Below are 21,344 nucleotides of genomic sequence, written 5' to 3' on the forward strand. Positions count from 1 at the left end.
AAAGAATACTTGGCAACTAAAGTTTCTTTCCATTTAGAAGCACTAATGTGAATGTTCAGTGAAATGGGGCTGGGAAGCCCACAGCAGTTCGGTGGCCAACAAAAGCTCTATCTGGTGAAGAAAGCTAAAACAAAATAAGAGCAAGTTGGCTCTAGGTAGGCAGAGCAGACAATGTGAACCGGATAAATGAGGGCCATTCACAGTTCCTTTCCGCCTTCCTTCCTCTCCAACAGAAGCTGGAGAGCTACAGGTTGCCATGTGGCTCAGTCTTAGCCAAGGAGCAGTAAGTAGAAATCATTTGATGAGGGCTTTTGGAAAAGTTTTGTAAGGGGAACAGGCTGGGCTGACATGTCTTTCCATGCTTTGTCTTCATCCTTCCTCTTGCTTTCTGTCTTGATAACTTTATTTCTTCGTAATTTTTACCTTTACTAATCATTAATTTTAGTATCTTGTTCCCACCTTACCTGGAGTATGCCATTTGTTTCATTCCTCTTTTGGCCAAGATCATGAAGAATATCATCAGACTTCTGCACAGTCACTTTAGCTGTTCCTAGTTCTTCATAGGAAGGGAATTTCTGAGTGGATAGAGGGTCAATGCTGTAAAAGATTTAAAATTAAAGTTTTCTAAATTGTCATAAGTTCAGTAAACAGTTGATTATATAAATCTTTGATACATCCTTAGTTATATGAATTCTAAATGAGTCTTATTAAAATTGTACAACAGAATTAATCAGTTATGTGATTAAACATATGAAACACCAAAAATTACAAGAAACAAGATTACTCTGGCCAGACTGGTTTAGGAATAGTAGAAAAAGAGCAGGAAAAAGCTAACGTGCAAAAGCACTTCTGGAATGGTGGAGTAAGAATCTCTAAAAATCTACTCCTGTTAAGAGTAAAGAGAACACTAGCAAAAATGGTCAAATCAGCTTTTGCAGAATGCTGGAAATTAAACAAAAGCTTGCAACAACCCAAGGAATATTTAAGTAAGAAAATGGCTGACAAGAACAGCAAGCTCTATGGCATTTTTAACTTGCCCTATTCCCAGAGCCCTTTCCCCAACTCTGTGGTAGCTTTGAAAATCAACAGACTCGGGAATTCCCTGGTGGTCCAGTGGGTAAGACTCCATGTTCCCAATGCAGGGGGCCCGGGTTCAATCCCACATGTATGCCACAGCTAAGAAGTCTGCATGCTGCAACTAAGAAGCCTGCATGCAGTAACTAAAAAGGCCGCAAGAAAGATCCCACGTGCCACAACTAAGACCCAGCAAAGCCAAAATAAATAAATAAAAAAAACATTTTTTAAAAAAAGAAAACCAACAGCCTCACAACCACTAAAAAGTCAGAACGAGTTTGGAGCACCTCAAAAAGTCCCTTCTCAGGGTTTCTCCTTAGACCTGACTCAGACTTATCTCAGTGAGAAATCCCATCCCCAGGTCATTCTTCGAAAACAGTGCCAACTGTTCAACATCTTAGCTGCCTGAGGGGGTCATGCCAGTTGAGGCAAACAAGAGGGTAAACAATAAACCAAAAATTTGGGGAATGAGATGTCCATGGTGGAGTTCTGAAAAGCTCCAACACATTACTGGGGATCTAGAAGGTCATGTGCACGTACAGGGCTATGTGCATGCAAAAGAATGACCTAAAAAGGGCCTAATCTTTCACATCTGACTGACCGTGGGCTCTGTGCGAGTAGGAAGTTAAGGTTAAGACAGACTTATAAACTGCTGGAGCACTGAAGGTATGCCCCAACATGTAGATACACACACACACACACACACACACACACACACACACACACATACACACAGCCCCTTGCAAAGACAGGGAGACTTATTCATTCAAAGCAGATAAGGAAATCTCCTTCCAATCATTAGCAGACTTAGCTACCCAAATAGAGACTTGCTACACATGATAAAGAATTAAAATTATAGAATTAGTCCAGGAAAATCACTTAACAAACAGCAACAACATGAACAACAACAATCAGCAATACCAACAAACGCTGGTTGGGGGCGGCAGTTGTTGGAAGAATCTGATTTCCAGAACTGGCACATTAAAATGTCTAATTTTCAACAAAAATGTTGTGAGACACAAAGAAACAGGAAAGTATAACTCAGACACAGGAAAAAGCATAGTCAGTAGAAACTGTCCTTGAGGAACCCCAAATATTGGACTTACTAGAAAAAGAACATAAATGAGCTACTACAATTAAAAGAAAGTATAAGAATGAAGTCTCAGGAACTCCCTGGTGGTCCACTGGTTAGGACTCCGTGCTTTCACTGCCGAGGGCCTGGGTTCAACCCCTGCTCAGGGAACTAAGATCCTGCAAGCTGCACGACACGGCCAAAAAGAAACCTAAAAGAATGAAGTCTCACCAAAGAATATCAATAAAGATAAAAACTATTTTTAAAAAAATAGAAATTCTGAGAGTTGAAAAATACAATAACTGAAATGTAACATTCACTAGACGGGCTAAACAGCATATTCAAATTGGCAAAAGAAAGAATCAGCAAATTTAAAGATAGATTAATTGAAATTATCCAGTTTGAGGAACAGAAGAAAAAAAGAATGAAAAAAATTAAAAGTCTCAGAGACCTGTGGAACATCATCAAGCATACAACATAGCCCTTGGAGAGAAAAAAAAGGTCATGTGCACTATTTAACTGTGTAAAGAAATAACGGCCAAAAACTTCCCCAATTTAATGAGTATTAATCCACTCATCCAAGAAGATCAACAAAATCTAAGGAGGATAAACTCAAAGAGATCCACACTTAGCTACATCATAGTCAAATTGTCAAAAGCCTAAGACACAGGGAGAATCCTGAAAGCAGCAAGAGAAAAATAACTAATTATATACAGTTTCCTCAGGAAGATTAACAGCTTACTTCTCATCAGAAATCATGAGGTCTAGAAGGTAGTGAGATGACATATTCACAGCACTAAAAGAAAAAGAGTGTCAACCAAAAATTCTACATCTGGCAAAACTACCCTTCAAAGGTAGAAATTAAGACATTCCTAGATAAACAAAACTGAGAGAATTCATCACCAGCAGACCTACTCTACAGTAAATACTAAAAAGAGTCCCTCAAAGTGAAATAAAAGGACACCACAAACTAACTCAAATCCATGTGAAGAAACAAAGAGTACTGGTAAAAGTTAACTACATAGGTAAATATAAAAGACAGTATTAAATTATTTTTGTTTATAACTCTTTTCTTCTATCGGATTTAAAAGACAACTGCATAAAGCAATAATTATCAAGCTGTATAGACAAACTTATAATGCAAGAAGACATAATTTGTATGAAAATAATAGCAGAAAGAAAGGGGGAGGGAATCAATCTATATCAGAGCAAAGTTTTTGAATCCTATAGAAATTAAATTGGTATTAATCCTAACTAGATCATTTTAAATTAAGATGTTAATTGTAATTCCTAGGGCAACCACTGAGAAAATAACTCAAAAAATATAGTAAAAGAAGCAACAAGGGAATGAAAATCTTATACTAGAATATATCTATTTAATAAAAAAAAAGACATTATATAGGAATAGTGTAATAAAAAAAGACCTAAGATATAAAAAAACATATAACAACATGACAGACATAAATCTTACTTTATCAGTAATTACATTAAATGTAATGGACTAAAATTGTAATGTCTTCTTATGAGATTATGCAAAATGTGACACGTTTACTTTTTATTATTGTAGTTTTCATGACATTCAAAAAAAATTATAGTGGCTTAGATTTACTTGACTTTTTAAAAACTCTTTATAATGTAAAGTTTCAAACATACACAAAAGTAGAAAGAATAGTATAATGACCTCTATATACCTTTATTCAACTACAAAAATAACTAACTTATGGCTATTCTCATTTCATTTATACTTCCAACCCAGTTTTCCCCACCCTGCAATGGATTTTTTTAAATTAATTTATTTTATTTTTATTTTTTTATTTTTGGCTGTGTTGGGTCTTCGTTGCTGTATGCGGGCTTTCTCTAGTTGCGGTGAGCAGGGGCTACCCTTCGTTGCGGTGGACCGGCTTCTCATTGTGGTGGCTTCTCTTGTTGCAGAGCACGGGCTCTAGGTGCTCAGGCTTCAGTAGTTGTGACTTGCAGGTTCTAGAGCGCAGACTCAGTAGTTGTGGTGCAAGGGCTTAGTTGCTCCACGGCATGTGGGACCTTCCCGGACCAGGGCTCGAACCCATGTCCCCTGTGTTGGCAGGTGGATTCTTAACCACTGTGCCACCAGGGAAGCCCCTGCAATGGATTATTATTGAAGCAAATCCCAGATATCATTTCATCAGAAATGAATAGTAAATAATCCACAGTTTGAGAAAATTAGATGTATTCATAATTATATTATAGAAAAGAGGAAAGATCTATTAGCAGAAGAAAATAGTATCTAAATCTAAGACAATTTTTAAAAGCAATGTTTTAAATTCACTAAAATTTCTAAAGAAATTTTAAAAATATAAACAAAGCTCTTTTCAATGTAGCTTTTATCCCAATCTCTTGTTTTTACCTGTTTCTCCTCTCAGGATTCCATCCTATTTTTGATCTAGTTAGTAAGTTTTTGTCTGAAGATTCACTTATTCTTGACAAAGAATCATAGTTATTCAAAATTTGTTCCAAGAGTCCTACATTTTCTACAATAGAAGAAATACAGTATCATTTTTCAAGTACTAATTCATTTCTCTTTTATATACTATCTCACATATATTTGTACTAAATTAGTTTCATGTGGTGATGACCTACTCAATTTACAATGTAGACTGTACATACATTCATCAATAAAACTAAATATTTATAACTCAAGGAAACTATACTGGTAAAATTTTAGGCCTGAATTTATTTCCATCACAGAAAAAAGGAATTTGAACGAGAAGTAACATCATCACAAAGCCCAGTAAACTATTTTTTTTTTTTTTTTTTTGCGGTAGGCAGGCCTCTCACTGCTGTGGCCCCTCCCACTGCAGAGCACAGGCTCCGGACGCGCAGGCTCAGCGGCCATGGCCCACAGGCCCAGCCCCTCCGCGGCACGTGGGATCCTCCCGGACCGGGGCACGAACCCGTGTCCCCTGCATCGGCAGGTGTACTCTCAACCGCTGCGCCACCAGGGAAGCCCTGTAACTATTTTTATAAACAGTAAAAGGGAGATTTAACTATTTCTTCACAACAACTATTGGTTGAATCTTCCTTTTAGCCTCAGCTTTAATGAGACTACATAACAAACTTTTTTTTTTTTTTTTGGTGAGGTTAGTTTATTAATTAAAGATTTTATCATCTTTTAAATTCCTTAAGATTCTTTAAATGTGTCTAAGACAAGACTTGGAATGCATTTAAATGACTCCAAAAATGAAAGCTTACATTTAACATTTTTACTTACTTTTACTAGAAAGGCTATATTTTAAGTGTCTATAACAAATTATTATTTCCTGTCACTTATAAAGGTTATTAGCACTTTTTCCAATTGAACACAATAATAAATGTTAAATTTCTCTGAGTTTTAGTATTTAAATTCACACTTAAAAACAATATAAGTAAACATGATAATCAACCTTACCTTCTATAAAGCATTATTTTTTATTTATTAATAACAAATTTTTTTCATTAAAGGTTTAAGTAATAACATGTTGAAGATAGTCAGAATAATTATAAAGGTATATCTCCAACTCCTTCTACAAAGAATCTAAAGAAGCTTGATTTGCCCAGAAAGTATCATTTAAATACAAATATTAAAAATAGAGATCCTACTTCAGTTACTACAAGGCACATTAGAGAATTATAAATCCTGAGTGTGGAAATCTGTTCCTAATTTGAGATTGGTCTAATAAAAGTAGTGGGTGCTAATTATAATTGCTTTATTACCTGTATGACGTGATATCTCCATATTTTCTTTTTTATCCGTAGGATTTTCCCGCTTTGATATTTTATCATCCTTTGAAACAGGTACAGGAGCAAATCTGCGGGGCGCTGGTGTCTCCAAAGGAGATCTCTGTTTATCAAAATTGGTATCTTCAACCTCTATTGAAGGTGCTTCAATAGAAAATAAAGAAAATAATAAATTTAACTTACTTTTTAAAAACGTTTAAATTGTAATATTACTCTTCCCCATATTTTAAAAATAAAACAAAAATTATATAGGATACTCAAATTATTAACAAATATATAGAAATAAGTTCATCCTCACTAGAATCAGAAGAATACAAACTATAAACACTTTATACTTATACCTAATAAATAAGAAAAAAATATGACAATATTCAGTGCTATTCAAGTTGTGGTGAAAAATGGCATAGCCAGACACTGCTCATGGCAATGAAAACTGGTAAGACCATCTGGTGCTAAGTATAGCAAGTCTTAAAATTTTTATATACTTTGATCTAGAGAGATCCCACTTTAGAGTACAAGATACATTAGACAACTATAAACGGTGAGCGTGGGAACCTGAGTTCCGGCTGTAGCTCTGACACTTTCACTCTCAAGCCAGGTGACCTTGAGCAGGCAGTCATTACCTTTCTGGGCTTCATCTTCCTCCCTTTACAACTTAAACTGACTCACATCACTTCACAAGTTTTGTAAGACCCACTCATTTGGGGGAAACGTAAAGCACCTTGCAAGTATAAGGAACCTTTAACGTGTCTGTAATCCAACAATGTTCTAACAAATCAAATGTCGGGAATATTGTACTCCACGGATCTGTATATCATTAAAGGGATAGGCCCTTGATTTTCATTAGTTCATTATTCAAATATCAATAATTTGGAGATACATTTATTGATATAGTTTAAATTCCAAAGGATTAACACAAATAAGCTATGTATTCCTTTGTTTTTATAAAGAGATTTTAAAAATTCCATTAAAATAGACTTGCATTACTAACTCTTTGAAAATATTTAGAAATAGTTTCTAATTGTACTCAGATGGTTTCTCCCCGACAGAATCAAGAAAACAGCAAATATCCAGTTTGTCAGAAAATTGGTGAATTGATGATAAGCATTTTTGATGCTAGATAAGTAAAATTTTTCTAAATTTATATAGAAGTGCTTCTGACAATTTATGAAAGTTATTAATTAAAACCATTAAGTAGAACATGATCCATAACTTGACTGAACAAGTTTCAAAATAATCTAAAACTTACCTGACCTAAAAAAAACCAAAACCTAATTTTATAAAACAAAGAGTCTCTCACAACCTTGTAAGTAAGTTTTCAGCTTATATACTGCAAAGAACATTCATAGCTGGCATTTTTTATTCATAGAAAACTACATATTTTTACCTTGTTTGGAAGCAAAGGTGTTATGTGAAGATAGATTACTGCTACCAAAATTCAAATGGTCTGGTTTTACAGAATACTTTTCCACTGCTCTAGAAGGGGGCACAGTAACAGGCTGAAAATTACTAGTCTTGAGTGCAGCACTAATGAAGTGAGTCTAGAAAACATAAAATTACTTTGTTAATTTCAAATATCATTTGAAAGAGTTAGATGACAAAATACTTTGAATTTATTAGAAGACTTGAAAACAATCTATTAGATTTAATAAACAATGAAAATACATACATTACATGCAACTATCTACTGCAGCAGCAATGCCACTGGAAGCATATAATAGCACTTGGGTTAAGTCTGGCTCTGCAGTGTGGCCCTGATCATTTAATTTATTCTAAACCTCCGTTTCTTCCTTTTCACCTCAGAGATGGCTCAAGAGACACTGAAGCAGGGTAGGAGAGGACCAGGAAGAAGGGACCCTAGCCCTAGACCTCTACTTAAACCAGAGAATTTAAAACCAAAACATCTCATCTTTTATATCCTGGATGGTAAGATTTTATTTTAATTAAAGGTTTAAAAACCATTGACAGAAAGCACTCAAATAAAATAGTAGCCGCGCATAGTAGCAGCAGTAATTTATGCATTTACGTATAAATGGAAACGATAGTGACAACACAGTTTTAACACTATTAAAACATCTGAAATGTGTAAGTATCTTAACTAATAAAATGGATTTTAAAAGAGTTTTATGCTAGACAAAGAAAAACCGAAAAGATTTATAGTTTTACAGAATTCTTAAAAGTGTGTTGAGATCACTCTTCAAAAAGAATTTCATTTCATTAAGCCTTAACTGAACTACTAAAATACTCACTGAAAGTTCAATTTTCTCTGTAGTTATAGGCTTTATAAATAAGATGTCTGAATTAGCAAAGATTCCATTCTTCCAAAATCAGAAAGTTAATAAATTATGCGTTTATTTATGGAAGGATAAATGAATGGCAGGCACCTAGAACTACCTTAAAAAAACTCAATGTGCTTTTCAAATGTGTCATCTCATTCTATCCTGAACCAAAAATATTTTCTAGGTAAAGAAATCAAGGCTCAGAGAAGCAAAGTTACCTGTAGACTGGGGACCAGCACTCTGATAGGCCCACTCCTAGCCTCTCCAGATAACATGCTGCATACTCAATTTTAGCAATGTATGGAGTACTTAGTAAAACTTTATTTTATATGCCCATAATCATTCCAATAAAAATAATATCTTAATCCCATGAAAATTTCAAGACAAGCTCTATTAGGAAGTCTTGAAAATAATAGGACATTAGCGTTCACTCTGTGATCTTATATTGAGCTATGATAAGCTTATTTTTATATATTCTTCTGAATGTTATATTTTAATTTTATTTTTAAAAGTTTTTAAACTGCATACTAAGTAGGGAAAAAAAGTAAATTAAAACCAATGCAGGGCTTCCTTGGTGGCGCAGTGGTTACGAATCTGCCTGCAGGGGCTTCCCTGGTGGCGCAGTGGTTGAGAGTCCGCCTGCCGATGCAGGGGACACGGGTTCGTGCCCCGGTGCGGGAGGATCCCGCAAGCCGCGGAGCGGCTGGGCCCGTGAGCCATGGCCGCTGGGCCTGCGCGTCCGGAGCCTGTGCTCTGCAATGGGAGAGGCCACAACAGTGAGAGGCCCGTGTACCGCAAAAAAAAAAAAAAAAAAAAAAAAAAAAAAGAATCTGCCTGCAAATGCAGGGGACACGGGTTTGAGCCCTGGTCCGGGAAGATCCCACATGCCATGGAGCAACTAAGCCCATGCGCCACAACTACTGAGTCTGAGATCTGGAGCCCGCGTGCCACAACTACTGAGCCCACGTGCCACAACTACTGAAGCCCACGTGCCTAGAGCCTGTGCTCCGCAACAAGAGAAGCCACTGCAATGAGAAGCCCATGCACCGCAACAGAGTAGCCCCAGCTCGCCGCAACTAGAGAAAGCCCGCGCCCAGCAACGAAGACCCAACACAGCCAAAAATAAATAAATAAATAAATAAATTTATTTTAAAAAACCCAATGCATTTATGATGCTGGTCATTCACTCATTCAAAAGGAAAGTATACTGAGTACCTGAGTGCTGGGTAGTATCCCAGGACTTAGAAATTCCAAAATAAATAAGAAACTATACTATCAGCTCTCTGTGAGGATAATTCTTCTTTTTATAATAGCCCAGTGCCTCATATTCAAAAGGCATAAGAATATTTATTCTTTTTAATTAAGTAAATGTAGAAGCAAATAAGTATACTAGGTGGTTCTCATCCAAGGGTGTGCAACAGAATCATTAGAGAGCTTTCAAGGATTCCCAGACCCCATCTGAGACCTGCTGTCTCAGACTTTCTGAGAGGTACAAGCACGTGTATATTTATAAAGCTCTCCAAGTGAGTCTGATGCACATTCCCAGGCTAAGAGCCACTGATGTAAACAAAAAACTGCAATGCAATAAATGCCCTTTAAAAACACCGTCAACGGAAATACCACAAAAGAAGGAAAAGCCAACTATAAGGAGAGGTCTCACAGAGCTAGACGTCTGAACTAGAACATGCAGAGTTACCCCATAGAGGAAAAGAATTCTGAACAAAAGCAAATCATTATTTAAGAACTAAAACTGTTACAATCTCCTGAGCTATTGCAATAATCAATGAATATTAGCTTAGAGATCCACGTGATAAAAGGTCATGGAATGTGTAATCCCTTTATTACCTGAATATCTATTTGTTGTTGCTGCAGTTTTTCAAGATGCCTAATGTACTGCTCCATAAACACATTCATTTGCTTTCCATGATCACGGCAGTGTAGTTTCTCATGTTTATTCTGAATGGTTGTCTGCTGCTCTGTAACGCGTTGTAGCTGTTTATCAGTCTCCTGTAACTTATTGAGTAATTCTGTAACAGTATTGACCTTTGATTCCAACTCACTCTGCACCTAAAACAGTAAAAATATCCAAAGATATCAAAAATATGCTCAATTACTAGAAAGATTATATAAAGTGACTGGTATTGAGAAATTATCAAACCAAATTTCTGATGATTTTATGCCTTTATTTTTAGAATCACAGAAATAAAAGGCAGAAGATAGTTATCCTTAAGTAGATCTTTTCTCTCATAAAAAATAACAAATTTGTCACATACAATTTTTATTTCTTAAGTGGAAATTAAATACTTAATGGAAATTAAAAATACTTAAATGGAAATTAAAAAGAAGGAAATAGCAAAACAAAGTAGCTTTCGATACTTCACTAATCTGAGGCTGAGTTAGGTCAGCAGTCTTGGCTCTCCCCCTATTGGCTCTAAGACCTTATTGCTGACTCTGACCTGTTTCTCATTTTTCCCATTTACAAACTGAGGGGTATGGCACAGATGGTCTGTATGGTCCCTTCTAGCTCTAAAATAAGGATGACAAAACATCCCAGGTACCCAGGACTGAGGGGTTCCCAAGATGATATTTTTCAGTGCTAAAACTAAGAAAGTCCAGGATTTTCTAGAACTAACACAGGGATGAGAGATAAATCTCACAACTTCTGAGAAATAATTCACAACTACAGACAGCAATATCCCTAGCCAATGGCTGGACACAACAATTACAGAATCAGTTTCTAATAAACATTTTTACATTTTACAAAGTAGTAATGACTATCTGGGAAGAAACAGATATACTTTTATCAGTGGAGCTGCTGTTGCAATGGCGGCAGCAGTTGCTGCAGCCACAGTTGCAGCTGAATCAATTCCACTGGGTGAAGTTCTACTCTCCTGAATAATAGGGTCCTTTTCTGCGCTGGCATCTTCTAAAAGCTGTACCTTTACCTCCTTAAAGACAGGCATGCTTTGAGCTCTGTAAATAAAAAAGGAATAAAATCTATTCAGTAACCTCTACTGAACCATTAGAAGAAATACCTACAAGTGGTAATCTGCTGCAGGTGAGTTTTCTTGATTTTTTTAATTTAAATCCCTATTTTTCACTATCAGCATCTTATTAGTCATTTGGTTAATGAAATCTATTAAGGCTCAGGTCACTACACACTAAAGAAATAAAAAGGTAATTCCTTGAAGGCACTGATATTTCAGAAAATATGACTTATGCATGTGGAAAAGACATGGGCACAATTACAATGATTTATAGTCAAGAAGTACAAATTTATAACATGCAGAAAAGGCTCTAAGAATTTAGGTATCAAGTTTTACTCCCAAAGTAAGACAGCCCAAGAGGGATCGTTAAAACTGCTGAAAAGAATTTTTTAAATTCTAACTCATTTAGATTTAATAAATGTCACCTAGTTTATTAAAATGGGCACAAAATACACTACTAAGCAGTCTGGATTAAAAATGAGTCCAGAAAATAGATACATATTCACAGTAAGGCATTTAACTAAACACCTAAAAAAAAAAAAAAAAGACTGGTCAATTTTGTGCTGTATTTGGCCTAAAAGAAATCAATGAAAGAAAACACTGACAAAACTGAAGACTCCCTAAGGTAAGTCTAAGTAAAATCAACAGGAATGAGCTCCATCTCCAGCTGCTGAATTTCCACCCTTTGATTTTTCCTTTTATTTTTTTTGCGGTACGCGGGCCTCTCACTGTTGCGGCCTCTCCCGTTGCGGAGCACAGGCTCCGGATGCGCAGGCTCAGCGACCATGGCTCACGGGCCCAGTCGCTCCGCGGCATGTGGGATCTTCGCGGACTGGGGCACGAACCCGTGTCCCCTGCATCGGCAGGCAGACTCTCAACCACTGAGCCACCAGGGAAGACCCCCATCCTTTGATTTTTGAAGAAGGCCACAGAGCTCTTAAACTTACTCCTCATTGATGTTGCCTCATTTCTATTAAGAGCATCATTTTTCTCTCATTCTCAAAATTTTGAAGTTAACTTCTCTGTCCTCGTTTACCTTCTCATGCCCAACTGAGTCATCAGGTTTTGTCAATTATTTCATCACAATTGCAGGACTAGTGTCATGGAATTATGGAGGTAGGGGGAACCCAGTAGCCCATCTTTCCTAATTTTCACATCAAGAAACTGAGGTCCATAGAGGTAATGGGATTTACTTGATCACGTCACAGAACTAGTAAGTAGCTGAGTTAGGACCAGTTCCCAGAGATCGTCCCATAACACCAAGCTTTCTCTCTCAAACAGCACTTCTCCCTTCAGACTTCTGCTCTAGTACAAACCATCATCTCTAGCCAACTATTTCATTCTTCCCATTTCTAATTGCTTAAAAACTCTCCACACACATTTTCCCACCATTCAAAAATCTAAAATCATTCCTTATAGACAACTGAATAGGCTACTTTCCTGTTTGGCCTTCCACACACTCCATCCTCTGGCCCTGCCCTATACACACTGCACTTTTCTTCCCAAAACCACCTCTTCCTGAGTCACACTGCTCTCACTGACTATGCCATGCCACTCCCACAGCTGACTCCATGCTTTTTCTCACTCTCTCAACCTTCTTCACCTAACTTACTCTATCCTTCTAAAGATACAACAAAAGCCTTACCTTTTTCAATAAGCCTGCTCTCATAACATTTCCTCTTGATCTTTCCATTCATTAATTACTTTTGCATTTACTTCCTATACCACACAACTGAGGCTTGACAGTCAGCCATCCTATGGTTTAAATGTCTGTACAGAACAGTTTAACAATGTATTGAATGTTTCCTCTCACAGCTCTAATCATGCATTCCTCCATATATCTACCTATTCTCTCCCCAGCCAAGCTCTAAGCAACCTGGGGTGGGGGGCCGGGGACTTCTTTTATACCAAACAGCAACTAAGAAAGAGCACATAGTAGGTGCTCAATATATATTTAGCTGAGTGGTGTACTAAGAAAATGTAATTCAGATAATCTGTATCTTTTAGAATTTCTGTCTGAAGTCTGAATGTGATTTACCCTTTAAGATCTTTCATTCTACTTTAATACATTAAATTGACCAACAAGAAAAATAACATTATAAGGCTAGACATCAACTTTACAGGCTTTAAAATTTTATTTTTTCCAATTATCAAATTAATAAATGCTCAATGTAGCAAATGAGCTTCTAAGTGTAAAGAACTAGAAAAAATGCACATAACTCTCCCATTCAGAAGAAACTGTTTCCTTCTAGTCTTTTTCTAGAACTTTCTTCTTTATTCCTAAATCCTCTGAATCTGGCATCTATCCCAATGCTACACTGAAACTGCTCTTACCAAGGCCATTAATACCTCGTCTTGCTCAATTCAATGGACACTTTTCAGTCCTTATCTTTCTTTACCTCTGAGCAGCTATCAAACTTAGAACCTCATTTCCCTTGGTTTTGTTAAGACCATACTCTCTTACACCTCTGGATAAACTTTCTGAGTAACATTTAGAAGCCACATTGCTTTCTTTGCACATCTCTTAAAGGTTTGGTTTTCTCAGAGCCCTACCCTATGCCATCTCTTTTCACTCTCACACTCCCACCGAGTCACTTCAATCACTTCCAGAGCTTAGACTACTATCTACATACAGATGACTTATGGATTTCTAGCTTAGACCCCTTTTGTAAATTTGACCTTTATATTCAATTTCCTATCAGACATTTTTCACCTGGATGTCTCATAGGTACCTCAAACCCCTGCTTACATCTAAAATGAAATTTATTCCCCCAAGGCTTCCATTTCTTAATGAATACTACTACTGACTATGCATTTATACAAGCTAAAAATCTAGGATCCATCCTTAGCTCCTTCCTCACTCTCACATCTAAGCAGCAGTTCCTGTCAATTCTATCTCCAGATCATCTTCCAAACCTGTGTACTCCTCTACAGCCCAGCATGATTCCCACCCTCACATTCCACCACTCCCCAATGTACTCAGGACCAATCTAATTCATCTCTTTAAAAGATTCCTGAAAAATTCATAGTCAACTGGTTTCCTGGACTCCAGTCCAGTCCTCTTCCAATCATTTTTTCATAAGTACCTGAGTGAGCCTTTTAAGAAAAATATATCACGCTTTAAAACTTTTAAATGATTTGCTGTTTCTCTTTAAGTCCAAACTTCTTTAAAGTAGTTTATAACCTCTCCAGCCACATGTAAGGACATTCTACCCTTGTTCTAGACACTCTGGACAGACTCTTCATTCCTCAAAGGCTCCAGCTGATTACCTTTTATCACAGCTTTACAGCATATTATAGTAGCAAATAGGGCAGATTTTCCATCATTCCATTTCTGTTTCTCCAAAATTAGCTATTCTCAACTGTGTGCATTCTAGATGTATGTATTCTTAACAGTATGTGTATATATTCTCAATTTGTGTGTCCTTCCAAGTAAATTTTAGAATCACTTTGCCAAATTCCATCCACCATTCTCAAAAAAAAAAAAATTCAAGTGACACTAACTACAGCAAAATCTCTCTTAACCCAGTATGAGAGTCATTTTATATTTCTGACTCAATTATTATTCTCTACATTGCAATGACCTTCTCAGAGGCCCTTCCTAGTTTTTTTGTTTTTTGCTTTTTAAAAAAAATTCTGTGCATCCATCCTGAAATGGGGAGAGATCTACTGTGAACAGATAAGAGGAGCAGTGTTCACAGTTACCTCTCACTGTCCACTTGTAGATAAACAACTTCTCCCTCTCAGATCTGAGAGTTCTGACTTGAAGGCAAGTTGATAAAGTCCCCATTATGGTTGCAAGCAGCCACTTCCACCTGGGGTCAGCTGGATGGAAATGGTAATCACTTTCTCTCCAAATGAGTCAGATGTAGTCTGCAATTTTTAGTTCAAGTATAGAATTTGGGAGACTGCACTACTCCCTCATGCCCTTACTTTTGCCTTTTCTTATATATTTACAAATCCCAGAATGCAATTTACCATCCAAATTCTCCTCCTAACCACCATATCACATATTGGGAACTGGAGGCTGATCAAATGCAAAAAGGAAAAGCACCATTAAGCAAAACAACCAGTTGTGAAACTCTGGCTGGCTCAGATCACACCCTTGTAGTTTGGAGGTAATATTTATTTCATTAGTGTTTCCCAGAGTATAATATGTATACCATGGATAACTATAGGTGAAAAAGAATAAACTTTATCTTAATAGTTATATACTTATTTTCATTGTATTATTAGAAATACCAACTTTCCACTTATAGAAGTAATCTAAAATTTCCTTTTTGAATAAAATGAGAGTTCAAAAGTAAGTAAACATTTTTCCTATTTTCTAAGGGGTGTCCCAGGCTGCTCTGGTTTAGGAATAGAATACATTTAGCCTAAGAATATGTATCTCATTCCACCGCCACTAATGATAAAAAAAAAAAAATTCCTCCAGTGATATATTCTTTCATGTTTAGCATGGTGCTGTTGTCAGGGTTGGTTCTGTATTTCACTGGCATTAAAGATAAAGTTGGGAGGAAGCATTTGAATAGAGTAGTAGCCACATTCCCCTTCACTCCATCCAGATGCTAAGCTTGTCCCTTTCTCAAATCTTAACCAGAAAAAGTCTAAATGTCCTTTGATAGTAAGTAGTAAGTATTATATATTTGGAACTACTTGACTACTGCTATAAGCAGTATAGTGAGGTGACTAAGAGAGGACTCTAAAGACAGACTACCTGGGTTTGAATCCCAGCCCAGTGAATGCTTGCTAAATGACTTTGGGAAAATCAATCCCTCTCTACCTCAGTTTCCTTATCTATAAAATGGGGATTCTGTAAAATTGGGATAGTAATGGAATCTATTTCATTGGATTTTGAGAGAATTCAATGAGTTAATGCACATAAAGTGCTTAGAACAATACATCTTCAATAATAATAATAATAATTAACAGCCACTGAGTATTTTACACATGCCCAGCACCATGAAAAATGCTTTATACATATTATCACATATATATATTTCACACATTGGAGAAAAAAAAACTTTTTCCTAGGTGCAAAGTATAAATAAAGCTGATTTTAGAGAACCATATAGAAACACAAGAAATGGCCCACCTATTTTCTGTAAATGAAACTTACTTTTGTTTTAAAACTGCTCTTAGAGCATCTTTCTGTCCCATAGTGTACTGAGAAATAAAGATGTCATTTGCTGCAAAATCAAAACACAAAAATATACTTTAGATTCCTGAAAATTTATTAAATTTTGATAAGCTACTCAAAGAAAAACTTTTTTAACTAAAAAAAATGTTTGAGGATTCAGCAATATGACCTTTCAATTTAAAAAGGTAAGGAACACATTAAATGACTGAGTAATAATAGTTATAACCCTAGACTGTAGGAAAAAAATTGTATAAAAACACCTGGGGCCAAATTAGAGACATTTGTTCAAACTCTAACAATAAAACTGCTTAGATGAAAATAAAACCAACTACTTTTTAACTGTCATTAAATAAATTTTTTCAATGCATATTTTAATCTATTATCTTACCAAAGACTATACAAAACTTGAATTCAGCATGTATAAACAGGTATCAAATACCAAACCTATGCAATATGTTGGCAATAATAAAAGTATCCTTACTGTTACAAACCATTTTCTGGACTTTAGAGATTCCATTAGTAGCTTAATTTGGAAGGAAAAACTAATTAAAAATGAAAATAATAAGAAAAAACTGTAAGGCTGTTTAATGAATATCTGAAAAGAAAAATCAATGTCTAAAAATCTAAAATTCTATCCTTACCAAGGAAATTCTTACACGTTACAACATAAATGAACCATGAAGACATGCTAAGTGAAATAAGTCAGTCACCAAAGGACAAAAACTGTATGATTCCATATATATGAGGTATAGTGGAATTTATAGAGACAGAAAGTAGAATGGTGGGAGGGGGAATACAGTTAGTATTTGATGAGTACAGAGTTTCAGTTGGGGAAGATGAAAAGTTCTGGAGATGGACGGTGGTGATGGCTGCACAATATGAATATACCTAATGCTACAGAACTGTACACTTAAAAATGGTAAAGATGGTAAATTTTATGTTATGTATGTTTTACCAAAAAAAAATCAAATCTATCCTTTTACCTTTTTGTCTGTTGTTCTCTTCTGTTTTATCCAAAGGCAACACTTGCACTGCAACATCTTTAGAAAAATCCTTTAAGATATGAAAGGAAGAAATGAAAGGCTAAATAAACTTTATGATTTATTATTTATCAATTACCATTTACTAGCCATGTGACTACTGTGCCCTGGGAGGACAGGACTGTGTGTTTTATATGCTTAATTCCCAGCACCACCATAATGCTTAGGTACCTTGAAGCTACTCAAAGATTTGTTGAATGAGTAATGAGCTGTCATCAAGTGAACGAATGGGTAAGTGCACAAGCAAGCAACTGCGACCTTGAAATTCAGATTCAAATCCTGATTTGGTACTCTCAGCAGAGCAACTTATGTAACATCTCAGTGGCTATAGTTAAATGTGAAAATGTGATTCACTGTGAATCAAATGAAGTTCGTAAGGATGGTCAACGCATGGCACAATATCACAAATTAATCACAGTATTCTTTGTCACTAAGCTATAATGTGGTCTCAGAAGACTTCACTATATAAGTGACATCTACTGGCAAATAGCTTTCTGCTCACATGTGTAACCCTAGACTTCGTTTCTAAGATTCTATTCAGTGCCAAGACACCATGACTTTTTAAGTACTAGGTTCAGTCAACATTGCTTCATCTTCCTTACACACACATTTTTTTTCCCTGCTAAATCATTAAAGGGAAAAGAGAAAATCATAAAAGAAAACTGATCCAAGCTACCTGCTGATAACAGGTGTTAACTTCCTAAAAATAGCCAATGAGGCTAACAATACAGTAGAATGTATCTGGGAAATTAATGTAAAGAACTCCCACAAATCCGTTACAAAAAGCACAGCACATAAATATGTAATTCACAAAAGAGTAAATACAGGTGGCAATATAAATGAAAAAAATTTCCCCTCCACTAATAATAAAAGAAATAGAAAATAAAACAATGAGATGCCTTTTTCACCTATCAAAATGGCAGGGGTTTTTTGGGTTTAATTTTAATGCTTCGTATAAATAAAGACGGGGAGAAATAACCCCACTAATTCTTACTCATGACCTTGCTGGAGAATATATATTGATACAGTTTTTCTGGAGGCAATTTAGAAACATTGCAAAAAAACGTGCATAATCTTTTATCTAACAATTTTACACCTAGAAATTAATACAAGGAAATGAGCTAGGATATATACCAGAATGTTCATCACCTGCTTGTTTATATTATAAAAAACGGGGAAAAAAACCTTAATGTCAAATGACAGGAATATGAACAAATAAACTTTGGTACATACATACACTGAAATTCTGTGAACCCATTAAAAGTTCCTAGGAAAGGCGCCTGGTGGCGCAGTGGTTGAGAGTCCGCCTGCCGATGCAGGGGACACGGGTTCATGCCCCGGTCCGGGAAGATCCCACATGCCGCGGAGCGGCTGGGCCCATGAGCCATGGCCGCTGAGCCTGCGCGTCCGGAGCCTGTGCTCCGCGGCGGGAGAGGCCGCAGCGGTGACAGGCCCGCGTACCGCAAAAAAAAAGAAAAATAAAGTACACAAAAGGCTTCAGAATAGTTTGAATGATATATAATTTACACCTCACTTTTTTTTTATTATGTTGTTACGGCTGCTTTACCTTTACCTTACAGTTTGTAAAAACATTTCTTTGGTAAATGCAATTTAAATAAAAACAAGGTCTGTTGCTAATCAAACAAAATTTTAAAAAGCATTATTTGCCAATACTTAAAATTTTAACATGAGCATAATTAAGAATTCTTTTGCTTACACTTTCTGACACAGTGGGATTTTCTAATGGAGGCTGCTGATAATTTCTGGCAGAAGTTAAGTCTGATGAACCTAACAAAATAAAGGAATCAATTTTAGTGATTTTTAAATCAGGATGTTACCTTTTGAAACTGTACAAATATAATTCAAGAACTATAAACTCCATATTAATGCAATTAATTAAATTGGAAGCCACTCTTCATGCAAAAATCTTAAAATGTACTTAAATATATCCTGATGAAGTTTTTTACATCTGATATTTTGGAAAATAAGGGCTCAGAACTGACAATCAAATGAGATAAGTATAAAATGTTATAAAATATATCATTACACTATTGGATTTGGACAAACTATGGGTACAATCATTTGTCAGGAATAAAACATGCGCATGATATAAAAGCCTGATTTAACAGCAGGCCTATGTTATGCTGTACCCCTCAAAAGCAGCACTATAAAAGCTGCTTTATTCTTTTGTTTTTTGTGCTTATATTCATTAATTTGATTACCAGTGAAGTGGGTAAAACGTATGCTATCTTCACTTTCAGGGAGCTCCAGACAAGTGAATTGGGACATGGAAGCCATCAAAATGCAGAAATTGTGCTTTTCTACTATCCAAACAGAAGGTAAAAAGCCAGCACTACTGGTGAAAAGTAAGCACATCACACTAGCTGAGTGTGTCCATCACAGCTGTGGACAAGAACAGTGTGCCAAAAACACGCAAAGAAAAAACAAAATACAAAATGTTTTATTCATTCTATCTATTCAGTATTATTCGATGTAGACTGTGGGTACCTGGCCATTTTCCCAGGAAAAGGGGTCACTTTTCAAACGCCTGTACAAACTAGACATATATTTAGGAATTTAATCATCAAAAGTCCTCTAAATTTTGAAACACAAAAAACGAAATGAAAATAAAGACTAAAGATTTACAGAAGTGAAAACTGGTTGAAACTATTCGGAATCACATACCACATAACGTTCCATTCAAGCTCTTCCCAGTTCTAACAGGAAGACGTTTATTTGCAGACAACGCTGGAGGAACACGGCACAACTCATCTTTCAGCAAAGGCGAATTATCTCCCTGATTTGGAGAAATTACCTCACGAAGTCTCCTCGCTGGTATTTTAACCTTTTTTTTCTTTTCCGGGCTAAACTCAGAGCCTTTCATATTACTGGTAACAAAACTAGTCCCACAATTATGAACAGAATTTTCTTCTGGGTCCATTAAACTTCAGAACAAAATTTTCACCGCTTTGAGGATTTCGGGGGGGCAGGGGTAGGGGAGAAGAAATAAAGTGGGAGTATGATAAAGAAAACGTGAATTTCAAGTGATTTTGAAACATGCAGTCATCAACTTTTAAATAAAACGTCTAAAGAGACTATGCACAAAGCTAGAAATTTCAATTTGGTATTTAATCCAGGATTAGAGACGACTAGAACATATTTACCCATTAATCCCACTCAGTCTATTAATGCACCATGCCAATGAATCTGAAAGTGAGGATGACAAGAGAATGACCGCATAAGCAATAATAACAATAACAGAGCACTCCCCAACCGGAGAGATGGCAGTGCAAAACCTACCAGATGTGGAGGCGGAGTTAAAATTTGAGAAGAGGGAGTCAAGCAGGTAAAACCGAAATGCTATTTTTTTCAAAATCACCCACATAAGAAGCTTAATAGCTTTCTTCAGCCAAAGAGTCTTACACACCCCTCCAGAAGCAACCATCAGACACCTAAATTCACCCCTCTGCGTCTTCCGAACCCTCGGCAACAGCGGAGTCACGGGTCTAAGCTGACAACAGCTTCAGTTAGCCGCGGGTCAACACCTACTTCCCTTTAAACCTGCCCTTCAGACACAACACGCATGCGCGCCATGAAATCGTCCAACCAAAAAGCTAAACGCTCTCCGGTGCTCTTCCATCCCTCTCCGGGTGGAAACAAACACCCAATATAAAAGGCTTAAAACGGGTGTGAATTTTTTGTTTTATTAAAGGCAGTACATTGCCCCACAAGGCTTAAAACATTGAATAACACTCGGGAGTTTCATCCAAGACCTGAAGAGCGCCCAACGTAGATGACAATACCAATCTTGTTTATTAGGGACTGTTTACAGGGTAGCTCCCGCAGACCGTTAGGGACGCGAGATTAAGTAAATTAGTTTTACAAAAAGTTTCTACAGATTCGTGTTGATATTGAAGAGAAAGTCAGAAATAGCTTTATCTAAGCAGACAATCAAAAAATCAATTTTCAGGGGATTTTAAAATTTGTTTATGATATCGG

The 21,344-nt window shown here is 36.4% G+C and overlaps 1 protein-coding gene and 1 long non-coding RNA gene across 7 annotated transcripts in view; one reads left to right on the plus strand and one right to left on the minus strand.

The window, feature by feature from the left end:
- Positions 1 to 20,882, minus strand: part of KIAA0586 (KIAA0586 ortholog) — a 109,487-nt gene extending 88,605 nt beyond the window's left edge. Inside the window, exons 1-11 of one of the 6 annotated variants that reach the window (XM_033851093.2) lie at positions 20,646 to 20,882; positions 20,031 to 20,312; positions 19,063 to 19,133; positions 17,289 to 17,358; positions 16,285 to 16,354; positions 10,977 to 11,151; positions 10,024 to 10,245; positions 7,287 to 7,440; positions 5,876 to 6,043; positions 4,530 to 4,653; positions 465 to 597 (exon numbers count right to left, since the gene is read on the minus strand). In XM_033851093.2, the coding sequence (XP_033706984.1) occupies positions 465 to 597; positions 4,530 to 4,653; positions 5,876 to 6,043; positions 7,287 to 7,440; positions 10,024 to 10,245; positions 10,977 to 11,151; positions 16,285 to 16,354; positions 17,289 to 17,358; positions 19,063 to 19,133; positions 20,031 to 20,286 (1,443 nt within the window). In that variant the 5' untranslated portion in view covers positions 20,287 to 20,312; positions 20,646 to 20,882. Of the gene's footprint in view, positions 1 to 464; positions 598 to 4,529; positions 4,654 to 5,875; positions 6,044 to 7,286; positions 7,441 to 10,023; positions 10,246 to 10,976; positions 11,152 to 16,284; positions 16,355 to 17,288; positions 17,359 to 18,578; positions 18,737 to 19,062; positions 19,134 to 20,030 lie in introns of those variants that run through there. The other 5 variants (XM_019923375.3, XM_019923383.3, XM_019923367.3 and 2 more) reach the window with 5 other exon arrangements.
- Positions 12,310 to 20,200, plus strand: LOC141277970 (uncharacterized). Its single transcript, XR_012329965.1, has 3 exons — positions 12,310 to 12,378; positions 19,607 to 19,684; positions 20,088 to 20,200. It is a non-coding gene; the product is annotated as an uncharacterized lncRNA (long non-coding RNA).
- Positions 20,883 to 21,344: the final 462 nt, after the last annotated feature.

This window comes from Tursiops truncatus, chromosome 2 (assembly GCF_011762595.2).
Source record: "Tursiops truncatus isolate mTurTru1 chromosome 2, mTurTru1.mat.Y, whole genome shotgun sequence".
Lineage (NCBI taxonomy): Eukaryota > Metazoa > Chordata > Mammalia > Artiodactyla > Delphinidae > Tursiops > Tursiops truncatus.